Source organism: Rhopalosiphum maidis, chromosome 3 (assembly GCF_003676215.2).
Source record: "Rhopalosiphum maidis isolate BTI-1 chromosome 3, ASM367621v3, whole genome shotgun sequence".
In the NCBI taxonomy this organism is placed as follows: Eukaryota; Metazoa; Arthropoda; class Insecta; order Hemiptera; family Aphididae; genus Rhopalosiphum; species Rhopalosiphum maidis.
Window position 1 is genome coordinate 71,864,353 of NC_040879.1, and position 14,033 is coordinate 71,878,385.

Here is a 14,033-nt window from a genome sequence, read left to right on the forward strand (position 1 = left end):
AATTACTTAAAAAATATAAAGCTACATTTTACATGTTTCAAGATATTAAATATATCTTTCACGAATCGTCCAAATTTCCAATAATCAAAAATTATTAACTAAAAAATAAAATAAAACTGTAATAATAGTTACAAGACAAATGTATACGACAATTATTTTAATTTGAATTGACTACAATGAATAAGTTACATACTTTTCTCTTAAATCAATAACAAAAAGTTACTTTATTATAAACCAGAAACTTATTTAATTACTTATTATGAACTAATAGCTATGATTAATTACATTATACAACAAATATGAAATCAATAATATATATAGTAATAATGAATAAAATTATGGATACATTTCAAACTATTAGTTGGAGAAAGTTTTACAAATTAGCAGTTCACAACTTAATCCCCCTGGAAGAAGAAAAAATGGTTCCATTTTAAATACCTTTAAACTTGTATAGTTTTTTGTTTGTTACATCTGCTTTGCATTTTAATTAATAAAGTTTTAAACTTAGTTCGACAGTTTTTTGTTTTCACTTAAAAATATTATCAGACACACTTTTTAATATTTATACACATCAAAAGTATCATATTTTACAGATAAACATACCAGTCAATTTGATTATCTTCACGTGTTTTAATAATTTGTCCAAAATTATAATAAAGTCATATATGAATTTTTAATAAACGATCAATAGACTCAATATCAATATCTCAACTAAAAAATTTACTGTTATGGACTATTTTTACCTTAGAAATGATTTAGGTATTCAAATTATTTATAATATACTTTTATAACCACTCCACGGTTTAAAAAAATATAATAATAATAAACAGTTTATTAAAGTCATTATAAATATGTTATCGGCCATTTCGTTGGTTATAAAAATTATAATAAATATCTAACTATCATAAGAAAACGAAATTATTGATAACACATAAAATAGTACAGTTAAAACGGGTTTATGAGAAAATTGTGCACATTTTTAGTATGACAAATCAACAAAAATATAAAATAAAAATAAATTATAAATGATTTCAATAAAACATTATTAATATTGAAACTATGAAATATATGAATAATGAAATGAATAACTTTAATTATAAGATTATGTTTTAATTTATATTTTGTAACCTTTAAAGAAAAAAAACTGTTTTTAAATTTTAAGCTAAGTACTTTCTTTTAATTTTTTTTTTTTTTTTTATATCGTCTCATTTTTCTCCCATACAAATCATAAAATCGTTTTGTGTGCTTAACTGTTCAGTAATACAACAAACACCTGTATGATTTAATATTTGAGACAAGAGCACTTTAACAACAATAAAGAATTGTTGCTTCCATACAGTTATCACGTTTTCAGAAGTATAATATACTATTTTTTTTATTTTTTACCATTAAATCGAATATTATAATCTCTGAAAAAAAAACAGAAAATGAATAAAAAATGATAGGTAATGTATAATAATACTTTTTTTCATATGGATTTCTAGGAAAATACTTTTTATTTCAATACATTTTTGAACTGTTTTAATTCTTTTATGCAAAACGTCAAATTTATACCTACCTATTGTATTCATCTTAAAATATATAACTCGTAATAATTTACTATGTATTGTATTGATAATAGATGAAAATTTGATAAATGTCAAAATTCATATGAAAGTCCACTCATTGTTATTATATAATTATCTTTGAATACTATCGGGAATTTGATAAATAAACCGAAAACAGAACTTTCCTTTATGCGCTGATGTTTGCTTTGGCAAAATATGATAACAGTGAAATAGATTATGCTATGTAAGGAAATCGAAGTTTACTTGCAAGAACATCAAATATTGAAGTACAATGTGTCCCCAATAAAAAAAGGTTTACTTTTGAAAGATGAACTGAAATAATTGATCGGTTTCGCCATCCACTTTATGTCATCTTCTCTCTTATACAAAATATGATAAATTATATTTGAAACCCAGAAAGTAATCTGATCAAACTTCAGTGTTCTCAAAATAGTATAATATATATATATATGCAATATGCATTCAACACATTATTATTTATTACCTATAAAGTAGCAATGTCTTGTTTTATTTTTTTTAATAAGCATAAATAAATACAAACTAAAAATAACATGATATTATGATTCTTAAAATTTATTTATTAATTTGTTACAACGTTAACGGGATACTTTTAGTATTAATATATTATGCACGAATACATTTAACAGGAAAAATGAAACGCAGTTGTCGTTCATTTTAGATTAGTGAACATTCTTAGTAAGGAATAATCCCTGATATTCCAAAAAGCGAGTTTTATCCCCGTCGTTTCAAGCGTAAGTAATATATAATGGAGATGATTCATGCTGTAACTTATAGTTTTGTTTAAGATATAAAAACAAATTATATTACAAAATCCATATGTAAAACAACATTTCATCGTCCGATTTATACGCGCATACACAGCCGATAACCGATCAGAAAAAAAAAATATGTTAAAAGCGTGAAAAAAACATTTCGATGGGACTTATCTTTTGACAAAACATATTCTGATGGGAATTTAGCTTTGAAAAGCTTATAAGATTAGGGCAATCTTCGTTTTAAAAATACTTTTTCATGCATATCGTTTAATATGGTAAATTATTCACAAAAAACGAGTTTTAAATCATTTTTTTATTCATTTATTTTTTTTTTTAACTATAATGAGACCCGTTATGATAATATGTAAGCATATTCGGTTATGTTAGATAACTATACAAGCATATAATTTATCAAATCGAAAATCACCGTTTTCATTCATTAGTAACTCTGCAATGGGGATCGTGTTGATAATAATTCACGAGCTTTTCATTTTGTTCCTGTTGTTTGGGATTAAGCGTAGAAATCTCGCGGTAACGATCGGTGCAAACGGTTAGACCTTTTTTCACACACGCGTTCCTGTTCAGACGTATTATAGCAATAATAAAACGACAACTGGAATTTTATCTAGACCAGACCCATAGCGAACGATGAGAAACATTGCACGATATTGTTTTCTGACTATACGAGTGACAGCTAGAATTTATACACGTGTATTTTTTTCAAAAATCAATTTAATATATCCCATCTTGCAACTAAAATTACAAAAATAAAAACAAACAAAAAAAAAAGACCCAGAGTGAAAGGAAATGAACAAAACGTTACACTTAATACGAAACGAACGTTTATATTGTATATGGCTCCGCGCACCAAAACGTATTCTCGCTCGATTTTATACTTCAATTAAAATTCCTACTATATTCGCCATAGTCGAGTGAAAACAAAAACAATAAACAATCGGTACTCGTATGATTTTTTTTGTTTTTTGAAACCTCCCGTTCTAAATATAGAAAACGTCAACTCCCACCCGACAATATAGCGAACAAAACACTCATGCAGTTATCTCAACATTCGACATAAAAACATAAAAAAAAAAAAACGATTTTTACATATTGTTATTTATTACACAAATCGTTCAAATAGGTATACATTTTCGTATTTTTTTTTTATGTTATATAATATATATATATATATATATAAAGGTACCTATATAACAAAAAACGATATAAAAAAACTAACCAATATGTAAAGGGCTTAATAACGTCACAAAAAATATTTCTTAACTCAATATTTTGATATTGTTTATGAATATTAATTATTATTAAATATTAATATTAATCATAAAAGTGGCTTATTTTGATTTCCCCGGTGGTTTAGACAAACTTCATGTCTATAAGGTTTCCTAAATCAAAAACTCAAACGTGGCTTATGCTGCTATAAAATTAACTGTAGATTTTCCCCACATTAAACATTTTCCACATGAGCCTTAAATTAATTTTAAGAAAATCAAACATTCAGCGATAATTTAATAATGACATTACAACGATCTAAACTGCTAATATTTCCTTCATCAATTTTATTATATATATATTTGGGCGTTATTGCTCATAAATAATATACATTAAAAAGAAATCGATATACTAGCAAGTCTTAAACGATAATTATACATTTATTATTTATTTATAATTATAAACAAAATTTAAGATCAAAATCTAAGTTTGAAATAATGTTTTATATCGCCTTAGTAATGCTACTACGTAGGTAGTACTTTATAGAATTATTTCATCTCGTATTTCTTACGTTTCCATATTTAACCATCATTGATAATTCAAGCAAAGTTTATCAAACGTGGGATTATAATAAAAATGATTTTCCTACCGTTAAATTATACGATTCTAAAACTTAAAGCCATGAATAACATATTTACAATTATAATTCATTCTTGTATGTTAATAATACATTTTATAGCTGAAATATAACTACGATACGAATAATAATATGATACATTTGTGTATTGTATTCTGTAGTAAATATAATATGTACCCATTAAAAAGTTATTCTATCCTAAGGGTGTTATAACATTTCTTTCATTATCGAAAACCTAACGTTATTAGACTTTTAGTTGTATATTATAATTATTTATCATTTATAATAAGATAACTATAGTCTATGTTTGTTTTATCACTATGATATTATTTACATATTTTTTGGGATACAATTGTAAGATAACTCAAAATTTGAAATGTATTATATTGGCATTTTAATAAACAATACTGCAGTATATTTATTCTAAAGACGATTTATTTACAACAGATAATAGTATTAACTAGTATAATATTATTAACATACAATATGACATGAATTATCTGTATAACGTGTAACTCGGATAATTAATAACAAAATATGGTAAATTAAAAATTATGAACAAAATAAAAATTTTACCTAATTGTTTCATAATTATAACGATAATGTCATATTTAATATATAATATATCTATATTATATGTGGAGTATCTACTATGTACGCATGAACTGAAAAACATAATAACCCTATAAAATTCACTAGTATTTTTCCAAAGTACCATTACTAGCAGATTGAAAAGTAAATATAATTCATGGTCAAATGGTTAAAGTAATAATTTTCACATATAGTTTTAGTTTTACAACAGAAAACAATTTCAATGCACTCAGAGACCACATAGTTTTTTTTCGATTATAGTAATTATTTGGAAAAGTTTAGCCCTTCCTTAAGGCATTAAATTAAGAAAAACGCAAGTAAAAGGCTACAAGAAAATTGTTACATCATAAATTTTATCCAGTTTGGAAGTAAATGAAAATTATATAATATCTTCAACCTTGTAGACGTAATAGTATAATTTTTATTAAAGGTACGACCAAACTAACTAATATTCATTATGTCATTACAATTTATAAGGTTTTTATTTATAACTTACTTGCTTAATCGAGTATTCATAATACAAAAAAAACTAAGAAAAACATAATTTATTAAAAAATAAAAACAATACTTAAATGATTTATTTTTAAAATGTACGAGTACTATAGTCAAATAAATGATAAATAATTTAATATATTCACTTGATATTAAAAACTATGATTTAAAAAACATATAAATTTAATCAACAAAAATGTATATATTATATTATTCTATTCAATATTAATATTACTTAATAATATATTATTGTTCTTATTGTTATTCATTATTTCTTATTCTATTAAGCTACTTAAATTTTAACTTATGATCGAAACAATTTTCACAAATACCTATTATAAATAATTATTATAAATTTTATCTTTTGCTAACGTTTTAAAAATATACTAAATTATACTTTAATTTACAAGACTCATTTGATAAAATTTAAAATACTTTTTTTTAGTCATAGGAATTCTCTTAGTTTAAATTCCATGGATCTAAATCACAAAATATTAATCAAAATTAAATTCATTGAAAATATTTTAAAAATCATCATAATAATTAAGTACCTATTGATGAAAAAATGAAAATAAAAAAGTTAGATAGTAACAAAGAAAAAAGAAATATTGTCATCTTTGTAAAAAGGTTGGTACAATCATTGGATAGTGTTCAACGTGTTTTTTGGTATCATATTTTTTATTTGCACTGTAGTCACGTAAGTAGAATATCCCTCCGTCTGTTTTTATCTCACTCGCTCACTTTACTAGACTACAAAATATATAATATATATAAATAGAAATGTGGATAATAAATAACAGGTTTGTCATGTGTAAAAATATAAATGGAATACATACAGGGTTTCTTAAGAAATCGCAAGCACTATTAGCACTATTTCTTCTTTACACTTGCAAATTTTTATATTTCAAATACAAAGTTGTAATATATAATTAAATTAATTTTTTGAAATATGAATTTACAATATTTTTTTTAATAATTTAACCAACACATAAAAAAAACCAACATCATGGTACTTGTGAAAAGCTAATATTTAGCCAAAGCAAACCGAAAACTATACATTCTGTGCTAGATATACATTTTAATAAAATAAAAACGAAAATAATTACAATTTATAAAACGAGCGCTACTCTCTCAAAGCATACCCTGTACGTACACGCACAAATGCGGTAGCAAGGGACAGACATATTTCCTGCGTTTGACTACTTCCTTGCCGCCACAAAAAGATAAATGACACTAAGAGAATGAAAGGATAGAAGAAAATATTCTTTTTCTTCTGCAATACCCTTTCTCTGACGTTTTTCCACATCACAAACATCGGTTCATACTATCAATATCTGCGTACATGACTTATTTGGATGTTTTTTTTTTCTTCTAATAACATTGAATCTTTGGTTTTTTAGAATTCTCAAGTGTTCAATCTCTGAGATAGTTGACGAATTTGTAATATTTACTAATATATTATAGTATAATTACTAAATAATATGTACCTACATTAATTGTTAACTGCAAAATATTTTATATTATATTCACTAATAATATTGAATTAAGTGTCAAAGGTTTTTTTTCAACAATGAGTATTATAATTCAAATAATAACTATATTGATAAACTATAACAATAAAACTTTTTTATTCACAAAAATTATTTTCCTACTATCTAAAATATTATTATGTATCAACTAGCTGAAAATTTGACAATGATATATTTCACAATTTCCAAAACTTTAGGTTGATAGAACGATAATCATTATAACATGTAATATGCTTTATATATACATTTTTTTATATATATATTCAAAGCTTTATCTCTCCCATGGTATTATACACAATCGATAAACATAGCTTTGCCATAAATAGCAGGTATATTGGCACAAGAAGGCGTCTCGTCCGCCGCACTGCACCAATATAAATCAAATATTATGATGGTATAAAAAATATTACATTCGTATGTATAAGTCATTTCCAAATACAATATCAAACAAAAAACCAGAGAACAATAACATCAATCAATAGAAACAAATCATTTTTCAACTGACAAATGTAATATATATTTAGATTAAAATTAACTCTAAATAAATATTTGTCATTTGTATAATTAAAATAAAATAATTATACTGATTGTTGACTATTTATACGATTTAGTTTTTACTATAAATATGTATTTAATAGATAGTAAAAATTATACAAAATTTAATGTTTGATATTATATTATTTACATTATAATCATATTATAGTTTTTTAATTATACAAATTATAATAGTGTAAAAAAGTATAAAAATCTATATTTAATTCCAAATTAATGAACTTTACATCAACGTAAAATTAATATCACCCACGACAAAACTTTGAGTTAGTTACTCCGTAAGTGATTAAATTTGAATTACCCTTTTCTAAAAGATTTACGTCGATATTTTCAATCGTATTCATTAATACGCGCGTACGGGATTAATGGAACATGTAATGAGCGTTCGAGTAAACAAATTAAAGAGAAATGCTTTAAGAATGTTTTTAATAAAACAATTTACCAACACCTGCGTAGCTTATCCATTTAAATTAGTCGAAGTTATGGTGAAATTAACAGGCTGGCTGTTATAAGTTCGTACAATAGTTTCATTCTGCGATCGATCGTCGCAACTTTGATTGCAACTTTTCACATTCCGTGGAGACTGGAGATTATTGTTGACATGAAATTTAGTAGTCTCGTCTGAAGCTCTGGATCATCCAAAAAACCTAAATTGAAAACCGCCTAGTCTGGGGAATTTCGCTAATGTTCAAGAAAACCCATCCACGGGATAAAAATATTTATAGTCCAATGTACAATTTGTCCAACGTCCCCGCTGGTTACAAATGTTTTCTTTACGGGTCAACCGCTTTTAATTGGTAGATTTAAATTTATTATCTTTGCGACAGAATTCTCTCAGACCTTCTCTTGCCTTTTGGCTTATAATTATCATTATAGTATATAATATACATGTACATTATTATTTTCAGTGATTTGTCGCGGTCACAGAGCCGCGTTGTGTCTGTTTTAGTACATTTGTTTTTATTTTCCATAAACCTCTAAATAATATCCTTACACCAATTAAAAAGCTACAGCGATAACGCTAAAAACTCCGTTTTTAAATCACTTACTAGTAAAATAAATAACTTATTAGCCTGTAATTATAAAATAAAAAAAAGTACAACAGTAGAGAACAGCGTCTATTATTATATACTGTGTATAATAATAAATAACTCAATGACTACTTTAAATGAAAAGTATCTATTTAAGCCTTATCTTCCAATACAAAAGATTGAATGAATTCATTGAATGGCGTTATTTTAAGCTTGTTCAATTCATACATATTTTTAATATTTGTTTATAAATATATACATTACAAGTATCCTTATCAATGGATTTGAATTAATGAAATTAAATAATATAAACTTAAAAAGTAGTCCATACGCTTTATGTATACACTAATGCTTATAGTATTAAACTCTCCATAGTCTTGTTATAAAAAAATCTAATTATCAATTTATTATGTTGACCTAGAATAAAATTTTAAGGAGCAATGCGCTACTATCTACTCAAACTATCATAATCTAACCTGATTAATATTGTTTCATGAGGGTAAAGTTTTATTATATTTTTTTTTGTTCATAACTAGAGATTAAAAACTTGATTATCGGAAAAACATAATATGTTGCAGATGGTTTTTGTTGAATACAACTTGTAATATTAAAGAATAATAGATTAAAATAAATCCACCAAGGAGTGAATTAACTTATAATTTAGTTTTTGCTGAAACAGTATAGTCATCTATTTTATTATATTCCTAGATAGAAATTTATCTGTTGATTAAATTATATGAATAGTAATAATACAAATCTATTTAAATAGTATAGTATTAGATATTAAAATAAACTAGTTTTGCTACTAGACCATTACTTACAAAATATACATTAATATGTTTACAGATATTTATTTATTTAACTTATTTTTTTTTTATTATTACTATTTATAGTTCACATTTTTAAATTAAATATATATTTTCAATTAAAAAAAATCACAACTATAAAATAATATCAGTGTTTTTTTATTATTTAATAAGTATATACTTAAATAGTTCGTAAGTGGGTTCTAATTAATATATATAAATTATTTAATTTAATTAATTTAATTAATATGAACCTAGTACTTAAAAGTTAATAACTTTTCACTATACTAAAGTTGTCTCCTGAAGATCCCTATATGGTCAGATTCATCAATAGGAATCACACCTTTACCGAACTTATTTACATTATTCCATTGTTATTGGCATGACTATTTTTACAGAATATTAGTACACTATGATATAATGTTAAGAATATATTGGCTCTTTTGGCGTTGTTTATACATTATTTTGAGCTTTTTATAAATTTTTGACTTGTTTTTTTTTTTATATATACAATGTATACTTAATACAATTTTTATTTCTGTATAAAAAAAGCTTAAAAATATACAATGATTTTCATATTTTTTTCTTACAACATTTAAAAAATATAATAATTTATAGTCACTGTTTTACATTATGAGTGTTTGAAATCATGAACATTTGTAAATTATTTTGTAGTTAAAAATGCATAACATTTTTAATTTAAATCTAAAGCTTGTACATTTTATACAAGATTCCTCATAAGTTTTTATTACTGAAATTATAAAAAAAAATGTTAAACGTAAAACCACATTTATTTTTATAAGCGGTTTTTTTTTTTTTTTTGGTCACCTAACCTAGAGAAGTTGGCTGTAATTTTTTTTTAATTTTTATTTTTATTTACAAAAGAATATGCATGAACAAATCGGGTATAAAAATAAACAATTTTTTTTTAATTATACAATTATTTGTAACCTTAATTAAAAAATTACGTCCCATAAATAAAATCCTATTCAAATCTAATGTTATTCCATATTCCATGAATATTTTAAAATATAATATTTGAAAAAAATTATTTTATTAGATATTAGTATTTTTAGATTGAAGTAAACTTAAAAACTTGTGTTTTGTTCTCAAGGAACTGAGATAGCCAATTAATAAAATATGAAAATTTTGAAAATATTTTAAAAGTTATAAATTATTATTTTTCATTAAGTATTAAAATATTTATGTAAGTCTCAAAGTTTAAGCAGGATTTGGGATGATGATACGTATTTTATATTAGCAGACGAAGAAGAGACGGGTATACACGAGAAGTCGAAAACAAACACTCGGTCAGATACTATGTATCATTATAGGTATAATATCGCACATAAAACGTCGTAAATAATACATTTATTATTTTTCGACGATTTCTTCTCAATACAGAATATACATTTAGTGATATCGCCATGTTTATATTATATTATATTTTGTTTTTTATCTTAATAGAACTCTTATTTCGATACAGCGTGTGTGCGTGGGGCTGCGCCTGGACACCGCACCACCGTACCAATATTCGGATCCCGAGAAAGAAAAAACTAATAAAGTCCCAAAAGTAGTAACAATAACAAACATGGCGCGTTTTCGTTATCATTTTAGTCACGTTCAGATCGAACGTTACGGGTCGGACGGGCTGGCGGCATCCGGTCGCTCCGGCCCGGTCCTGCTCTTTTATCTACTTGTAGTGGTTTGTCAAGGGGTCAGCTACTGATGCCAATCGACCGGGTGCGTATGGAAAACCCGACGGTGATGTAGTCCGGTGCAATTGTTGTCTTTTGACATTTTCATTTCAGACATCGTCGACACGACATCTCGTATATAAATGCTATTCAAACGCGGTGCAACACACCGTGGTCCGAGAGTAGAGCTCATAACATTATGTACATTATAATGTGAGCATCGACTCGTTTGAGAACAGTATATGATATTAAAATAATATATATATATATATATCCTCTTTAGAAAGAAAAAAAGCGGTTTTAACTTTTTTTCCGTCCGTCTATTACGGCCAAACAACTCGATTTTCATCACAGATGATTTTCATTGTTCCTTTTTTAGTTTTTTCACACATTATTATTACTACTTTTTTTTTTCTTTGATGGTAAAAAGTTTTTATTATTACTTTTTTTTTTTTATCTCACGTCCTTTGGTAATTTATCGACAATATAATACTTTATTAATAAGTTTTGACTTCCTGAACGAAATAACTATACCCCAACATAACTATGTATGAGAACATATTACAAGGACCATTCGTACTTTATCTGCAACAAACCATTTGTTTTTCTTCCAGTGGTTTTTTTTGTTGTTTTATTTTGTTTTATCTCTCGATTAAGTTAGTTTTTGTAGAAAACTATAATATGTAATATCGAACGTACAAAACTTTATAAAAAACTTTCTAAATCGATCTATATGGTACCATATTAGATAATTACTGTGCGACTAGGTGTTGAATTTATACAAAACAAACATAAAAATAATACTAAATATTATTTATAAAAATCGCGTAGAGGATTTGATTTAAAGTATTTTATTGTTTGTTTTTTTTCAAATTGAAATATTAAAATAAACTATTTGATTTAAATGTATCTATTATCTTGCATACTATATAATGATAAGTATATAAATATATTAAAAACTGTCTGAACTGTTTATATTTTATCGTTTATTAATTATTTCAAAGAATAAAATTATGATATCAGTGATATCACCTTAAAAAAACATTGATGGAAATCGAAACTGATAAATTCTTGACTATTTATAAGCAAAATTGAACAATAATATAGTAATAGTAATTATTAATGTTAATTAAATAAATAAAAGTGAAAACAATTCTGTTTAAAATAAAATAAACATTGATTTTATTAAGTTTTTTTTTTACAGTTTACTCTTACTTTTGAAACCATTTTATTTAGACTTGGGGTAATGAAATAATGCGATCGTTCAATATTATTGTAGCATTAACTTTTTGTTAGGTTGAATTGTACACAATTTAATTGGGCCAACTATGTAAATATTTGTTGTTTATTTATTTTTTTTAAAAGATAGACGGTTTACAATATTTTTTTAATGATATTAAAACAATATATTATTTATTTTTATACCACATTAATATTCCTCATGTTTTTTTTTTTTTTTTTGTAAATGTGATCAAACGATACTTACATTTTTATTACTCCCTAACGTTCATGTATAATAATAAATAATAATGCACCCAAAGTTATATATAAAATAATTATTATCAAGTATAATACATTTTTAATATAATATGTAAAAGGAAACAATAATTTTCCATGATAACAATAATAATAATATTGATTTTATGCCATTGTGATCCACGCCAAATAATATAAACTAACAATTAAAATTAGTACTTCTATAATTTATACATGTCGCAGTGTACGTATTGTATCCATGATCCTATTTATTTACTATAGGATATTCTGCAAATGGGAAAACACAGAAATATTTCTAAACGCCCCGCGGTAACGGGATACTCATTTATCAGCCGAATTTACGGTTTGGTACAATATTATGTTGTGCGCAGACAAAGTCTTGTGAATCAATTATCATTCTATATAACGGCCCAAATTAGATAGGGTTGAATGTCATGTGCGTTTAATGACGCCGTCGGTGGCGTGAATTTACGTTAATTTATAGCACGGCTGAAAATTCGGGTGTTGTGGGGAAATTAGGAATGTTCGAAGAGTATTGTCATGGCACAACAATCGTAAGCTAATAGTTATTATTAATAAATGGAATTTATCTCCACCGCCGCGCCACCACCACTGGTTCGAACACACGACAACCTCCGGCAAAATTTACCCAGACGTTCGGCAGCATTTCCCCGCTGGAAAACTATTCTGAACGGGTGGGCGCGCGGGCGAGCTGTCTCGTATCATCGCAATTACTATAATTACAATAGTATGATACGAAAAATAATAACGACGTATCAGTATCGTTTATTTGTATTATATTAAATATTATAATACGATAACGCGACTGCCGGTCGTCTAGTGTATTCATTATTGTTACTGTACTGCTATAGTACGGGTACAACGAAAAAACGTTATTTATTTCAATAGGTATTAAAGATAATTATAATATACTGTTGTACATGACTCAGCTATATGAAATATTGAACGAGCTTAGGATGATTCACGGTAGAAAGTGTTTTACTAATTTACACGCTTAGTAGGTTATGTAGCCAACGCGCAAACAAAATAATCTACCCTGTACCTATACGTAGGGATAAGTAAATCATGTTATTCGCCCACGCAGATTTCGTATAAACACAACATGCAGTAATTTTGATACATATATTTATTTTACAGAAACGCTATGCGGACCTCACGAGAAGCGATTGCTCAACGATTTATTAGACCCTTACAACACACTAGAGAGGCCAGTAGCTAATGAATCGGAGCCACTACAACTTAGTTTCGGCCTTATGCTCATGCAAATCATAGATGTGGTAAGTAACATTATTAATAATTGGATTATGTAAAATTCTATTTCACAGAAATTAGCAAGATTATGGAGCAACTAAAAAATATTTTTACTATGGTATACATTTTCAATATTTTATAATATATCATTACAAATAGAATAGGTAATTTCAAATAAATTTGCCAAACTTTGATAACCTAAGCTATATTACCATAATGTAACATATGATGTGCATTATATTTGTTATTTATTGCCCGACTTAGAAATGTAGAATAAACACGAAAAAAAATTTGGTTTCTAATTATTGATTAAAATTAAGTCAAGTAATGAATATTCAAAATAAACAAAATATGGTGT

At 25.6% G+C, this 14,033-nt stretch overlaps 1 protein-coding gene across 1 annotated transcript in view; it reads left to right on the plus strand.

Moving 5' to 3' along the window:
• Positions 1–13,548: 13,548 nt before the first annotated feature.
• The window catches only part of LOC113558293 (neuronal acetylcholine receptor subunit alpha-7-like), a 32,163-nt gene continuing 31,678 nt past the window's right edge, over positions 13,549–14,033 (plus strand). Inside the window, 1 exon segment of the mRNA XM_026963765.1 lies at positions 13,549–13,701. Within this exon segment, the coding sequence (XP_026819566.1) occupies positions 13,678–13,701 (24 nt within the window). The 5' untranslated portion in view covers positions 13,549–13,677.